This window comes from Sorex araneus, chromosome X, assembly GCF_027595985.1.
Source record: "Sorex araneus isolate mSorAra2 chromosome X, mSorAra2.pri, whole genome shotgun sequence".
NCBI lineage: Eukaryota > Metazoa > Chordata > Mammalia > Eulipotyphla > Soricidae > Sorex > Sorex araneus.
Genome location: NC_073313.1, coordinates 119,847,389 through 119,860,358, shown reverse-complemented (window position 1 = coordinate 119,860,358; position 12,970 = coordinate 119,847,389). Strand labels below are relative to the sequence as shown.

Here is a 12,970-nt window from a genome sequence, read left to right as displayed (position 1 = left end):
AGCACTGCCAAGAGTAATTCCTGAGTGCAAAGCCAGGAGTAACCCCAAAGCATCACTGGGTGTGACCCAAAAAGCAAAAAAAACCAACAGTATTCATCCTCAGTACCTGCAGTGCAGTTCGATATTTCTGATTTTCTGATTATTTTTGCTGTGACTCAATCAACCCCATTTCATTTAAAAACTGCAAGTCTTGACACACATTTAATTCCTAAATCTACTACCATGTAGACAACTGCAGTTTTAGAAATATAGATTTAATTACTGTGATGCATATTATTCTTTTATAATTTGCTTTTGGGGCCACACCTTGTGATGCTCAGGGCTGTCCTGGCTCTCCATTCAGAGATCTCTTCTGGTGGGGCTCAGGGGACCATATGGGAGGCTGAGGATTAAACCCGGGACAGTCACATGAAAAGCAAGTGCCATATACATTGTACTATCTCCCTGCCCCCTATATTATACTTGCAAGCATATATTTTATGTGAACATGGAAGTGGAGAGTGGCACAGTATCCAAATGACATGGCAATACCCCCCAAAAGAACTATACCCATCTCTTAAATGACTTATTCCTGGAACCAGGTTAAGATTTCCCTTTATTCTCTTCCAAGTGTCTGCTTCCATGCAGCTATGTGTAGGAAACAATTATAATGTGACACCCAGCTTCACAACACAGCTCACATATTCAGTACCTTTTCTGATACAGTCAGCAGTCTCATAAAGCAGGTAAAACACTCATTTCAAAGATAGCCTTTAGTGTTTTAACTACAGAAAGTATTCCTCTAGCTCTGAGTCCCAGAAGTAATTTGAGTTTCACTTACTATTGTACATTCCAGCAACAGGAGTTTTGAAGGTGCCTTCATTACTCTTACAAATAATTAAGCAGTTTATTTGTCATATACTGTTTACAGGTTTTGGTCATTTTTATTATGACAAACATAATTCATATCTTTCGGGGAAAAATGAATAAGAGTGTGCAAAACAATCACATGTTGTAATAGCCACAGGATAGTACAGGACCTCTGAGAGGGGTCAGCAGTGCCCGATGACAATGGCTACAACAAGAGAAAGCCTAAGGATGGACATCAGAAGAATGACATGGAAGTTCCTAACCATCACAAAAATCAGACTCATTTCCAGAGTTTTCTCCATGCACAATTGAGTTATTCAAAATATTCATATTTTATAAGAATAGACTGATGCTCTAATGCAGTTCTGAAAACTGAATTTTCTTTATTGTTACTTAACAATGTACAATAACATCTGTTTCATGCATCTGGGTGAATATACCCTACTGATAGAACACTCTAGCTGGGTCAAAAGGCTGCTGGTAACAAGAGTGACACCTAAAGCAAAGTATTGGCATAAGGTTAAAGCACAAAGCCCGGCAAACGACTGCCAGGAAAAGCAGGGTCTGCAATATTCTCGTCAGAGAACTCCGAATTCCAGACAAAAGGCATTAATGATAAGGGATATCATGTAATCCCTTCTGGCCCTTACCTCCACCCCTCGCTCCCCTGACACCTCTTTGGCCCCTTTGAGCAAGCTGGTCCTGCACATCTCTCTGCGTCCAATGAAAGCCACCTACTTTCTGCTTTTTCCTTAGCTCTTCCTGAGCTCTTGCCAAGTCTCCACATTCTCTCATCTCCTCACTGCCCAAGTGCCTCTCCTGTAAGTTCTCCTGACAGTCTCTAGGGGAATACTCTTTCCCCTTGTCAGATTTTCGTTTTGCTTTCCGGGGCACGTGATCTTCGGCAGGGCGCTTCTCAGCAGCCCGTGGCTCGCTCCCTGGCTTTCCCGGGAAGTCTGGCTCTTCCTCACTGAGTGGGTTTCCCTCATCCTTGGACTTGCCCTGCATTCCCTGCTTGCCCTCTTCTTCCGACTCTCCCTCATCATCTACCAGTTCCACAATCTTGCGCTTCCGATGCTCTGGATTCCTCTTGATGTGGGGCATCTCATCGTCGTCTGACTCGTCCTCATCTTCTGCTTCTATTTTCACTTCTGGCTTTGTCTCACTTTCCAGCTTTCCTTCATTTTCTTTGTAGAGGTTTTCCATGGTGAGATTTCTCCTTGTTTTCCTGTCCTGGGGAACGGGATGGAGAAAGCAGAGAATAAGATGAGACAAGAGAGACGGAGAGATTGGGAGAGAGAAAGGGGTGGGGGGTGGGGTGGTGGTGAGGTGTTGGGGATGGGGGTGGGAGTGGGGAGGTGAGGGCTTGTGGCACACAAGTTCCCACAATACCTCCATCTCTTCTCTTGCCAGAGTTCCTGTGACTAAGTCCAGGACATCTGAGTGGACCTTTTGCCCACCACTAACCTCCCTGTGTTCTTTCCACAGACGTGAGGCAACCATTTCCGTGGGATGTCCTGCCACCTTCTGCACCATCCTCCAGTGTGGTGTGGTGTGTGTGATTATGTGGCTGAAGGATGAGCAGGGGGCCTGCAAATTCCGCTCAAGCCATGCCCCCCACCTCCCCGTCCTCCTGCTTTTCCTCCAAACCCTTCCCTTTGCACTGACCTGCAGGGATTCAGGACAGATCTTCCTCCTTTTCTAGCCTTGCAGAGCAGCGCTGGGAACTGACGCACAGACCTACAGGAGACAGGAACGGGGGGGACGGTGCACGCTGTGCCGTGAGATACCTTTCCAGAAGCCACCCCCTGCTTTCCCTCCAACCCTTCCCCTTTCACTGACCTGCAGGGATTCAGGACAGTTCCTCCTCCTCCGTTTCTAGCCTTGCAAGCAGCGCTGGGAAGGGACTCAACAGACCTACAGGAGGCAGGGCCAGGGACTGTGTACACTGTGGCCTGAGACACCTTTCTAGAAGCCAAGCCCTCCTCCCCCCCTCTCCCCCACCTTCACCCCCAATCCCAGCCGCCATTACTCCTCAGGCCTCTGGCGCAAGACCAAGATGCTTTCCAAACTGTTCAGCCTCCGCGTCCTCCTCCCTTGCAGGCACCTCCACCCCCAACCCTTCTGCGGAGGGTTCAATTTCCTCCTAGGCACAGCGCATGAGAGATTTCCAGAATCTATGTTTCACTGTGGCACAACCACAGCGGGGGCGCCTAGCCCCCATCACTTCAAGCTGGAAAATGGAGCGGAGGGGGGCGCAGAAAAGGGGGGGGGTCGAAGACGCGGCAGGGCTGTGGCCGCGGCCTCCCTCCCTCCCTCCCTGCATGCTCCGGCTCCCGGACCCCCTCGCACCAACCTCCCGGTCCCCAGCCCTCATCCGTCCCCTCCGCGGCGGGGTCCTACGACCTCCCCCTCCAGCCCTGCGGGGGGCCGCCGTCAGCGCCCCCTTGACACTGACCTGCCCGGCCCGGGTCAGGCCCGCGCCTCCTCGGGCTCGCCCAAGCCCGCTGGCCCCTCGCGCGCCGGCCGGGGGGCTCCGGGAGCCCGTTCCACGCGGACCTCGGGAGTAGACGACGCCAGTCTGGACCCCAAAGCAAGCTCTGGGGCTGCTGCCCACGTCAGCGCCCAGCCGGTCACGTGAGCGTGGCGTCATCAGAGCTCGGCCCCCGGCCCCGCCCCCTCCCCAAGGGACTTGGCAGCCGAGGACTGGGGGCAGCTGATGATGATGGCACAGAGGGACTCGCCCAGGGAGGGGGTGGGCAGACTCCGACGGCAGTTTCTTTACCTGGTGCATCCTAGTGCCTGGCACTGCATCCTTCTGAGACGCCCATGCGCTCTAGGTGTGACAGTCATCACAGGGAAGGACCTGACTTGGCACAGAGAGGTATCTGCTTGGCCCAGAGAACCCAGCACTGAACCCCATGCCCCTCTAGTAAGACAAACCCTGGCTGCTTCCAGAGCCCCCGTGAAACTGATTCCTTGAGCAGTGATGCTCCTGGGCCTTTTCTCTTCTAGATACTTAGGGCACACGGTCTAATCTCACTTTCCTCTATCTAGAACTAGAACATTTTCAATATTATATAGTTGCTTTTATGTAGTACCATATATTTGGGTTTCAAACATATGCCTATGTCTTGGTTTGGATCTGTGGCCCTATATGGCTTGAAATTAAGTTAATTGAACTTCTTGAATATATACTTGAGTGACTTTCCTCCAATTTGATTAAATTTTGTGCTTTATCCAAACACTGAAAAAGTTTCCTTTCCATCTCGCTTCTTGCTTTTATATTTCAATTATTCATATGGCTCGTATAGTTAATGTGATAGTCACCCTGCTCATAATTCTTCATTCTGTTCACTTGTGTTTGTCAAACTGAATAATCCCAATTGTTCTATCTTTTAAGTTAATGATTCTTTTCCTGCCTGCTCAAAAATACTGGTGAACCACTGAAGTTATCTTTGTTTCAATTACTGTATTTTTCAGTTCCAGAATTGATATTTTGGGTTTTTTAATAGTTTTCATCTTTACATATTTTCTCTACTGATATTCTGTATTTGGCGTGATATTCTTCTATTTTTTTCTACTTAATTTAATCCTTCATCCTTAGTTTACCTTAGGTCTTTGAACTAGTTGAAGATACTTGATTCAAAATCTTTGTCCAGCTAGTTGAATGATAAAATATCTCTTGGTAATCTTGAAATAATTTTTCTTCCCTGTGAATGTACTAGATTTACTTATTTATTTGTATGCCTCTCAAATTCATTTTAGAATCTGGATGTTTTAAATATTAGTTAGAAAATGTCAACTCTAGTAATAAGATCCTCTCACATTGTGGGTTTGTTGCTTCCCTGTTCTGGTCTATTTCTTTGTTTAGTGAGTCTTAAAAATATTTTAACTCTGTAATATGTATAATAACAAGTTTGATTTCATTAGCTCAGTGATCAACTGGTGTTTGGACATAAATACTTTAAATGCCTAGGATCAATGAAAGAAAACATGAAGAATACTTTCAGGGCCAGACAAATGTACAGTTGACAAGTCATTTATTTGCCTTGCTCCTGGCTGACCTGAGTTCAATCCCCAGCACCACATATGGTCCCTCTGGATTGCCAGGAGTGATCCCTGGGCACAGAGCCAAGTGTAAGCCCTTAGCACAGCCAGGTGTGGTCCCAAAAATGAAAGCAAACAGAATAAAAATACTTTTCAGTCTTTAGAAATTAATTCTGAATTGTATTTTTAAATGTTTACTTTCTGATTGTACATTGTCTGAAAACGGGTCCAAGGTGAATGTCTATAGCTTTGTATTTTTCTAACATGTGTTCCGATGGTGTGTACATAAGTTTCATGGGTGTATAGTATATGTGAGCTTTTAAATGTGCTTTCTTCCCCAACTTTCTCTTTTCCCCAGCTCTTTGTTCCAGATATCGTAATCTCTGCTAACCCTGAAGCCTGACCACATTGCTCCACACTGCTATGACATGAACTAAAAGCATTTGACTGAGCTGCCCCAGCTTCATTCCTAGGAGCTGCTGGGCAGACGAAGAGCTACAACTGCAGTTTTCTGAGAATATGATCTTAATTCTTCCATCTAATATCAGAAATCCGAACCAGATAACACACTACTATATATAGTGTGCTGTCAATCCAGAATGTGGGGCAACAAGGAACAGGAGGATTGTTCCACGGCCTGGAAGCCGGCCTCACGTGATGAGGGAAAAGGCAGCTCAGATTGAAAAGGGACCACCAAGTAAAGGATGCCTGGAGAACCCACTCGGGATGGGAGATGTGTACTGAAAGTAGATTATAGACTGAACATGATGACCACTTTATACCTGCATTGCAGATGCAGACCACAGCACGCTAAAGGAGAGAGAGAGAGTAAAAAGGGAATGCCCTGCTACAGAGGCGGGGTGGTGTGGGGAGGATGGGGTGGGTGGGGGTGGTGGGAGGGTTACTGGGAACGTTGGTGGTGGAGAATGGGCACTGGTGGAGGGATGAGTATTCGATCATTGTATGACTGAAACGTAAGCATGAACGTTTGTAAGTCTGTAACTGTATCTCACGGTGATTCATTAAATAATAATTTAAAAAGAAAGGAGGAAATGTTTAATTTCTCACCACAAAACAGCAGTATCTTACTTCACCAAGTTTCCTTTTTGTTACTGTAGCTTTAAAAACTAGAATACTATAACTGAGACTTAAACCTGAAAGCTTTGTAACTTTCCACATGGTGATTCAATAAAAGAATAAAAATAAAACTAGAATACTATGCAGCTGTAAGGAGAGATGAAGTCATGAAATATGCTTATAAACAGATGTACATGGAGAGTATCATGCGAAGTGAAATGAGTCAGAGAGGGACATACATAGAAGCACTGCACTCATTTGTGGAGTACAGAATAACATCACATGAGGCTGACATCCAAGGACAGTAGATACAAAGGCCAGGAGGATTGCCCCATAGCTGGAAGCCTGCTTCATGAGCAGAGGGGAGAAGGCAGATGGAATAGAGAAGGGATCACTAAGAAAATGATGGCTGGAGAAACCAGTTGGGATGGGAGATGCATACCGAAAGTAGATAATGGAACAGACATGATGACCTCTCAGTGTCGGTGCTGCAAGCCGTAATGCCCAAAAGTAGAGAGAGAGTATGGGGAATATTGTCTGCCATGGGGGCAGGGGGAGGGTGGTAAAGGGGAGGAGTATACCTGGGATATTGGTGGTGTGGAATGTGCACTGGTGGAGGGATGGGTGTTTGATCATTGTGTGATTGTAACCCAAACATGAAAGCTTGTAATTACCTCACAGTGATTCAACAATTTTTTTTTAAAAAGCTAGATTCCAGAGTTATGAAAAAGTTGGTTTCGATCATTTTTCTCAGTCCAATAATTGTTTGGGGGAGTGATTAAGTTCTGGATTTTAATGGTTTAACATTTTCATTTATGTTACTTTTAGTTTTCCTTCTATTTACCTTGTTAGTTTTGGTAGTTTGTGTCTTTACTATACTGTTCACATTTAACATATCTTGTCCTATTTCATGCTATTTACTTTTATGGGTTTGTACTGCAGTGTTGCCCTTTAATCCCTTTTTAACTGATAAATTTGGACTCATGTCCATTCTGTCACCTCTGATTTTAATAATTTGAATCCTCATCCTTTCTTTTTGCTCAATCTAGCTAGAGTTTGTAATTTAACATATTTTCAGAGAACCAAAATTTAAGTTAAGTACCCTATTATTATTCTAGTCTCTGTTTCACTTGTGTCCTCACATATTTTTCTTTTTCCATCCTTCTAATTTCATTTTTTATTGAATCACCATCAGATACATTTACAAAGCTTTCATGTTTGAGTTTTAGTCATATGATGATCGAACACCCATCCCTCCACAAATGCACATTCTCCACCACCTATGTCCCTAGTATGAACACCCTTTCCAACCCTACCCCTGCCTCTATGGGTTTCCCCCATACTCTCTCTACTTTGGGGCATTATGTTTTGCAATACAGATAATAAAAGGCTATCACGTTTGGTCCTTTATCTACTTTCAGCACACATCTCCCATCTCAAATGATTCCTTCAACCATCATTGACTTACTGATCTCTATCCCAGCTGCCCTCTCCCCCAGCTCATAAGGCAGGCTTCCAATTATGGAGCAATATTCCTGGCCCATCTCTACTCTCCTTGGGTGTCAGTCTCATATTATGTCATTTTATATTTCACAAATGAGTGCAATCATTCTGTCTGTCCCTCTCTTTCTGACTCATTTCACTTAGCATGATACTCTAAGTGATCCACTTATTTTTTTTATTTTTTAAATTTTATTGAATCACCGTGAGATAGTCATAAGCTTTCATGTTTGCGTTACAATCTCACAATGTCCGTGATCCACTTATAAGCAAATTTCATGACTTCACCTTTCCTAATGGCTGCACGGTATTCCACTGTGTAGATGTACCAGTTTCTTTAACCAGTCGTCTGTTCTGGGGCACTCGAATTGTTTCCAGATTCCGGCTATTGTGAACAGTGCTGCAATGAACATAAGGTACAGATGTCATTTCTACTGTGCTTTTTTTCACCCTCGGGATATATTCCTAGAAGGGTATTGTGAGGTCATATGGGAGTTCAATTTCTAGTTTTTGAAGGAATGTCCATATTGTTTTCCACAAAGACTACACCAGTCAGCATTCCCACCATCAGTGAAAGAGCATCCTTTTCTCCCCACATCCACACCAACACTGGTTGCTTTTGTTCTTTTGAATGTGTGCCCAGTCTCTGGAATGTGAGATATGAGATAATATCTCATTGTCATTTTGATTTGCATCTTCCTGATGATTAGGGATGTATAGTATTTTTTTCACGTGCCTTTTGGCCATTTGTATTTCTTTTTTGAGGACGTTTCTGTTCATTTCTTCTTCCCATTTTTGATGGTGTTGGAGATTTTTTTCTTGTACAATTCTACTAGTGTGTTGTATATCCTGGATATTAATCCCTTTTCAGATGGGTATTGGGTAAATATTCTTTCCCATTCCATGGGCTCTTTCTGTATTTTTGGTCACTGTTTCTTTTGAGGTGCAGAAGCTTCTTAGTTTAATGTAGTCCCGTTTGTTTATTTTTTTCCACTTGCTTCGTCAGTTGTGTTTCATCCTTAAAGATGTTTTTAGATTCAATGTAAGTTGCTCTTTTCTCCTAAGATTTTTAAGGCTCAAATTTAAATTTCCATCTTTCTACTATGAGCACTTTTAACTATAAATCCCATATGTTTTTGTATGTTGTTATTAGATTATTATTCCTATCAAAATTTGTTTTACTTTTCTCACTATTCTGGCTAAAGGACAATATACTGTTTAGTTTACATGTAATTGTAAGTTTTCCAACAATTTTGTTATTAGTTTCTAATTTATCTCCATTAAACACAGTTACTATTCTTTAAAGAAAAACAAAAAAGTACTTTCATAAATTTCTGGTCTACCAGATAATTCAAGTATTGGTCTTGAAATGTTTTAAAGTGCCAGGAATCTTAAACCTTTTTTAAAAGTCAAGTTTCTATTCTTCAGGCCTTGGGTTGGCTTAGATTTCTTACCAAGGAGGATGAAAGTTTAACTGCCACGTTTCCAAGTGAGTCACACAGGAGGTAGATGCTGAGATAGTCAGAAATGAAACCTCCATTCAAGTTACAAAAAAAAGAGAAGCCTGACACTGCCCTGGAAGAGGAGATTCTCTCTGTTACACCATTCCAAAGTGTATCATGGACTCCTCAAATCCACCAAGTTTCCAGCATCCACATGCTTTGGGAAGTACACACAGAGATACTCATGTAAGGATTAAAGTTTTAAATTAGAGGGGCTCCAAAAGTGGAGAGAGTATGGGGGAAATTGTCTGCCGTGGAGGCAGGGGGACGGCTGAAAAGGCGGGGGGAGGGGACATACTGGGGATATTGGTGGTGGAGAATGTGCACTGGTGGAGGTGTTTGATCATTGTATGATTGAAACTCAAACATGAAAACTTGTAACTGTATCTCACAGTGATTCTATAATAAATAAATAAATAAATTAGAGGGGCTTTCTCAAGTTTTCTGGAGTGTTGAGAACCTGGCTAAAAAGGAGTAAGTTAGAAGATAGCATGCCATACAAAGTATCCAATAGAAATATTAGCCCAGTTTAATTGGACATTTTAATTCTCTTGTTATTTCTCTTATAAAATTTAGAAAATTGTTTTTAGTGCTTACCCTGAGGATTAAAATTAATACCTTAATTTAAATCAATCTTGTATTTATAGATCTAAGTTGATTTTATTCATTAACATACATAACACTTCATCTTAAGACACACCTTTCCTCTTCCTTTTTCGTGCTGTAATTATCATATATAAGACATATTTTGTCATCATAAACCCACAAACACTCTCTTAATTATTTTATGTGCTTTTATTAAATCAAATAGAGTAACTCACTTGTCACTTGTATCACTTGTCATCCCGTTGATCTTCAATTGCTCGAGGGGGCGCCAGTAACGTCTCCATTTGTCCCTCTCATGTGCTAGTGTAGCCCGATGATATCTGTTCGCTCCAGGAACAGGAAGAGCCTCAAATTATTCATTCAGGGTTTTGACGAAGAAGTCTGACCATCTTGTTGGTGGGCGGACACACGGTCTTTTGATGTCCCGTGGAATCCAGTCGGTAACAGCTCTAGTCCAGCAGTCATGTCTGAATCACATTACATGTCCGGCCCATCTGATTTTTGACGCCTTGGCAAACAAGACAGCATCCCTGATTCTTGACCATCGACTGAGGTCGGAACTCCCGAATTTCTTCTCTCATTTGAGTGAAACATGATACTTCTAGCATGGCTCTTTCGATTCCTCTTTGGGATACCCGAATAGTTCTCATCCTGTTTTTGTAGGGCACAGGTCTCTGAGGCATATGTTAGTGTAGGAAGGATGGTGGAGTCAAAAAGATGTGCCTGGAGCTGGAGGTTCTTTGTCCTCTTAACCACTTCTTGGATGTTCTTGACTGCCTTCCATGCTGCTCTCTTTCTCCTGTGCAGTTCTGCTGCTAAGTCATTCCTTGTATTGAGTTCTCGACAGAGGTACACATAGCTGCTGCATTCAGAATTGTTCGTTCCATTGAGAGCAAATGGAACAACAGGGACTAGTTTGTTTTTCATAAGCATCGTTTTGCTGAGATTCAGCTGCAGTCCGACCTTTCCACACTCACAGTCGATGTCAGTCAGCATTTGTGCTGCTTGGCAAATGTTTGACCTTATCAGAACGATGTCATCAATGAATCAGAGGTGATGTAGTTGCCGACCGTCTACCTTCACTCCCATTCCTTTCCATTTCAGTCTTTGCATGATGTTCTCGAGGGTGTCACTGAAGAGTTTCAGTGAAATGGTGTCCCCCAACCGAACCCCTCTCTTTATGTCAATGATCACTTCCTTGTAGAATGGTGAGATTCTGGTGGTGAATCCGTAATTCAGCTAGGGGAGGATATTGATGTACTGAGTTTGAACGCCCTGTTTGGCTAAGGCCTCGATGACCGCTTCAGTTTCAATAGAATCAAAGGCCTTCTTTAAATCGATGAACGTTAGACAGAGCTGCATCTTGAATTCTCGAGAAACCTCAATGAGCTTGGTCACTGTGTGGATATAGTCAATCGTGCTGAATCCTTTTCGGAACCTGGCATGCTCACATGGTTGTCCTCCATCTAGTGTTCTGCCTATTCTATTCAAAATGACTCAAGTGAACAACTTGTAGACGACGGATAACAAGCAGATTGGGCGATAGTTGTAGATGTTGTGGATGTCTCCCTTCTTGTACAACAGAACAGTCCTGCTGGTTTTCGACTGGGACAGAACCTTGCATTCAGACAAGTAGTGTGTGAAGAGCCGAGCCAGTGTGTTGACGAGTACTGGTGGCAGATTCTTTAGGTGTTTGCATCTGACCTTGTCTGGACCAGGTGCTGTACGCCGTCTTTAACGACAAAATGGCGTGTCGGATTTCAGAAGGGAGGACGTTAGGAATGACATATCCATCCTGCGGAATTTGGTATGTGGGCAGGTGGACGTGGCTGTCAAAGAGATCCAAATAGAAGTCGTGAATAATCCTCTCCAGTGCCCTTCTGGAAGAAGTGATAGATCAATCAGGACGTCGGAGGGCAATCATCTTGGTCTTAAAGTTGGAGAAGGACAGGGGAGCATTGTGAATACTTTTCCCGGCTTCTGCCGCATTGGCCAACACTGCTACTCTTCTCTCTTTCGGTTCTTCCTTTATTGCTTCTCTGCACAGCTTTGCAAGCTCAGACATTAGCTTGTGGTTGCCTGAGGCTCATGCCAAACCATGTTGGCGAATGAGCTTGAGAGTTTCCGAAGACAGGCGTTTGTTTGTGTCACTCTCAGCATTTTTCGAGCAATCGTGGAGGTGCTGAACCAGTCTATCGTATTCCTCGTTGATGTTGTCAACTACGGCATCTTCCCATGTTGCCGCAATAGTGCCAAAGAGCTCCCAGTTGGTGTTCATTTTTGGAGTTCTCTTCTTAAACTTAAACTTTGCAGTTCTTTCTCCCCATTCTGTAAAGTAGAATTTGGCATGAAGGAGTCGGTGGTCCGATCCCATTTGGAATTTGGGGATGACCGCAACATCAGTCAGGCAAAACCTTCAATTGACTATGATATGGTCAATTTCGTTGTGGAACTGTCCACTGGGAGACTCTCATGTCCAACGTTTAGATTCGGCCTTCTGGAACTGTGAGTTACCATCAAGTACGACATCATTTGTCTGACCGAAACGAGAAAGCATCAATCACATCATGCCATTTTCGACACTGGAGAAGAAATGTTCCTCGGAAAATGGGACAGCAGAGGCGTCGGTGGCGTCGGTGTCCTTGTCAACACGAACTTGGCCATGAGCTTTGATTCACCTGAATGCCTAACAACCCAAATTTGGATGATTACGCTTGAATAGATGTGGCTCACTGCCGGCAGTTTCTATCTTCATCTATGGATCAACATCCAACTACGATGAAGAAGAAACTGAGAAGTTCTTCATGGAGCTGGAGAAGTTCTATAAAGAAGACCACACCTTCTACAAGATAATTGTTGGTGATTTTAATGCCAAAATAGGTTGGAGAAGGTCGCCCGAAGAACTTCACATTGGGACCCATGGCCTAGAATGGAACAAACAGGATGAGAGACTGTCTGAGTGCGTCATGTCGACCAAATAGAGTAAAAAGTTACAAATATCCATTTATACTTTTTTTAAAGTACTCATTCTTCGAATTGTTTTTATTTGTTTGTTTATTTATTTATTTTCTTTTGGGGTCACACCCAGTGATGCACAGGGGTTACTTCTGGCTCTTCACTCAGGATTTACTCCTGGCGATGCTCAGGGGACCATATGGGATGCTGGGAATCAAACGCGGGTCAGACACATGCAAGGCAAACGCCCTACCCGATGTGCTATCGCTCCAGCCCCCCATTTATTCTTTTTAAAATTAATTTCTTATTGCTGCCTTACAAAGCACCATGTAAAGTGTGTTTAAACCAACAGAAATCTATTTTCTCTCAATCCTAAGGAACACAAAATTTAAAGTTTATAGGACTTAGCAAAAGTATTAACAAACAGGGCT

At 43.4% G+C, this 12,970-nt stretch overlaps 1 protein-coding gene across 1 annotated transcript; it reads right to left on the bottom strand.

The window, feature by feature from the left end:
- Positions 1-577: 577 nt before the first annotated feature.
- LOC101538918 (transcription elongation factor A protein-like 3) lies at positions 578-3,459 on the bottom strand. Its single transcript, XM_055121409.1, has 4 exons — positions 3,308-3,459; positions 2,692-2,766; positions 2,518-2,589; positions 578-2,082 (listed from the first exon to the last, which is right to left on the bottom strand). Exon 4 carries the CDS (start codon positions 2,053-2,055, stop codon positions 1,459-1,461), a length of 597 nt encoding a protein of 198 aa, XP_054977384.1. The 5' UTR covers positions 2,056-2,082; positions 2,518-2,589; positions 2,692-2,766; positions 3,308-3,459; the 3' UTR covers positions 578-1,458.
- Between the last annotated feature and the right edge of the window lie 9,511 nt (positions 3,460-12,970).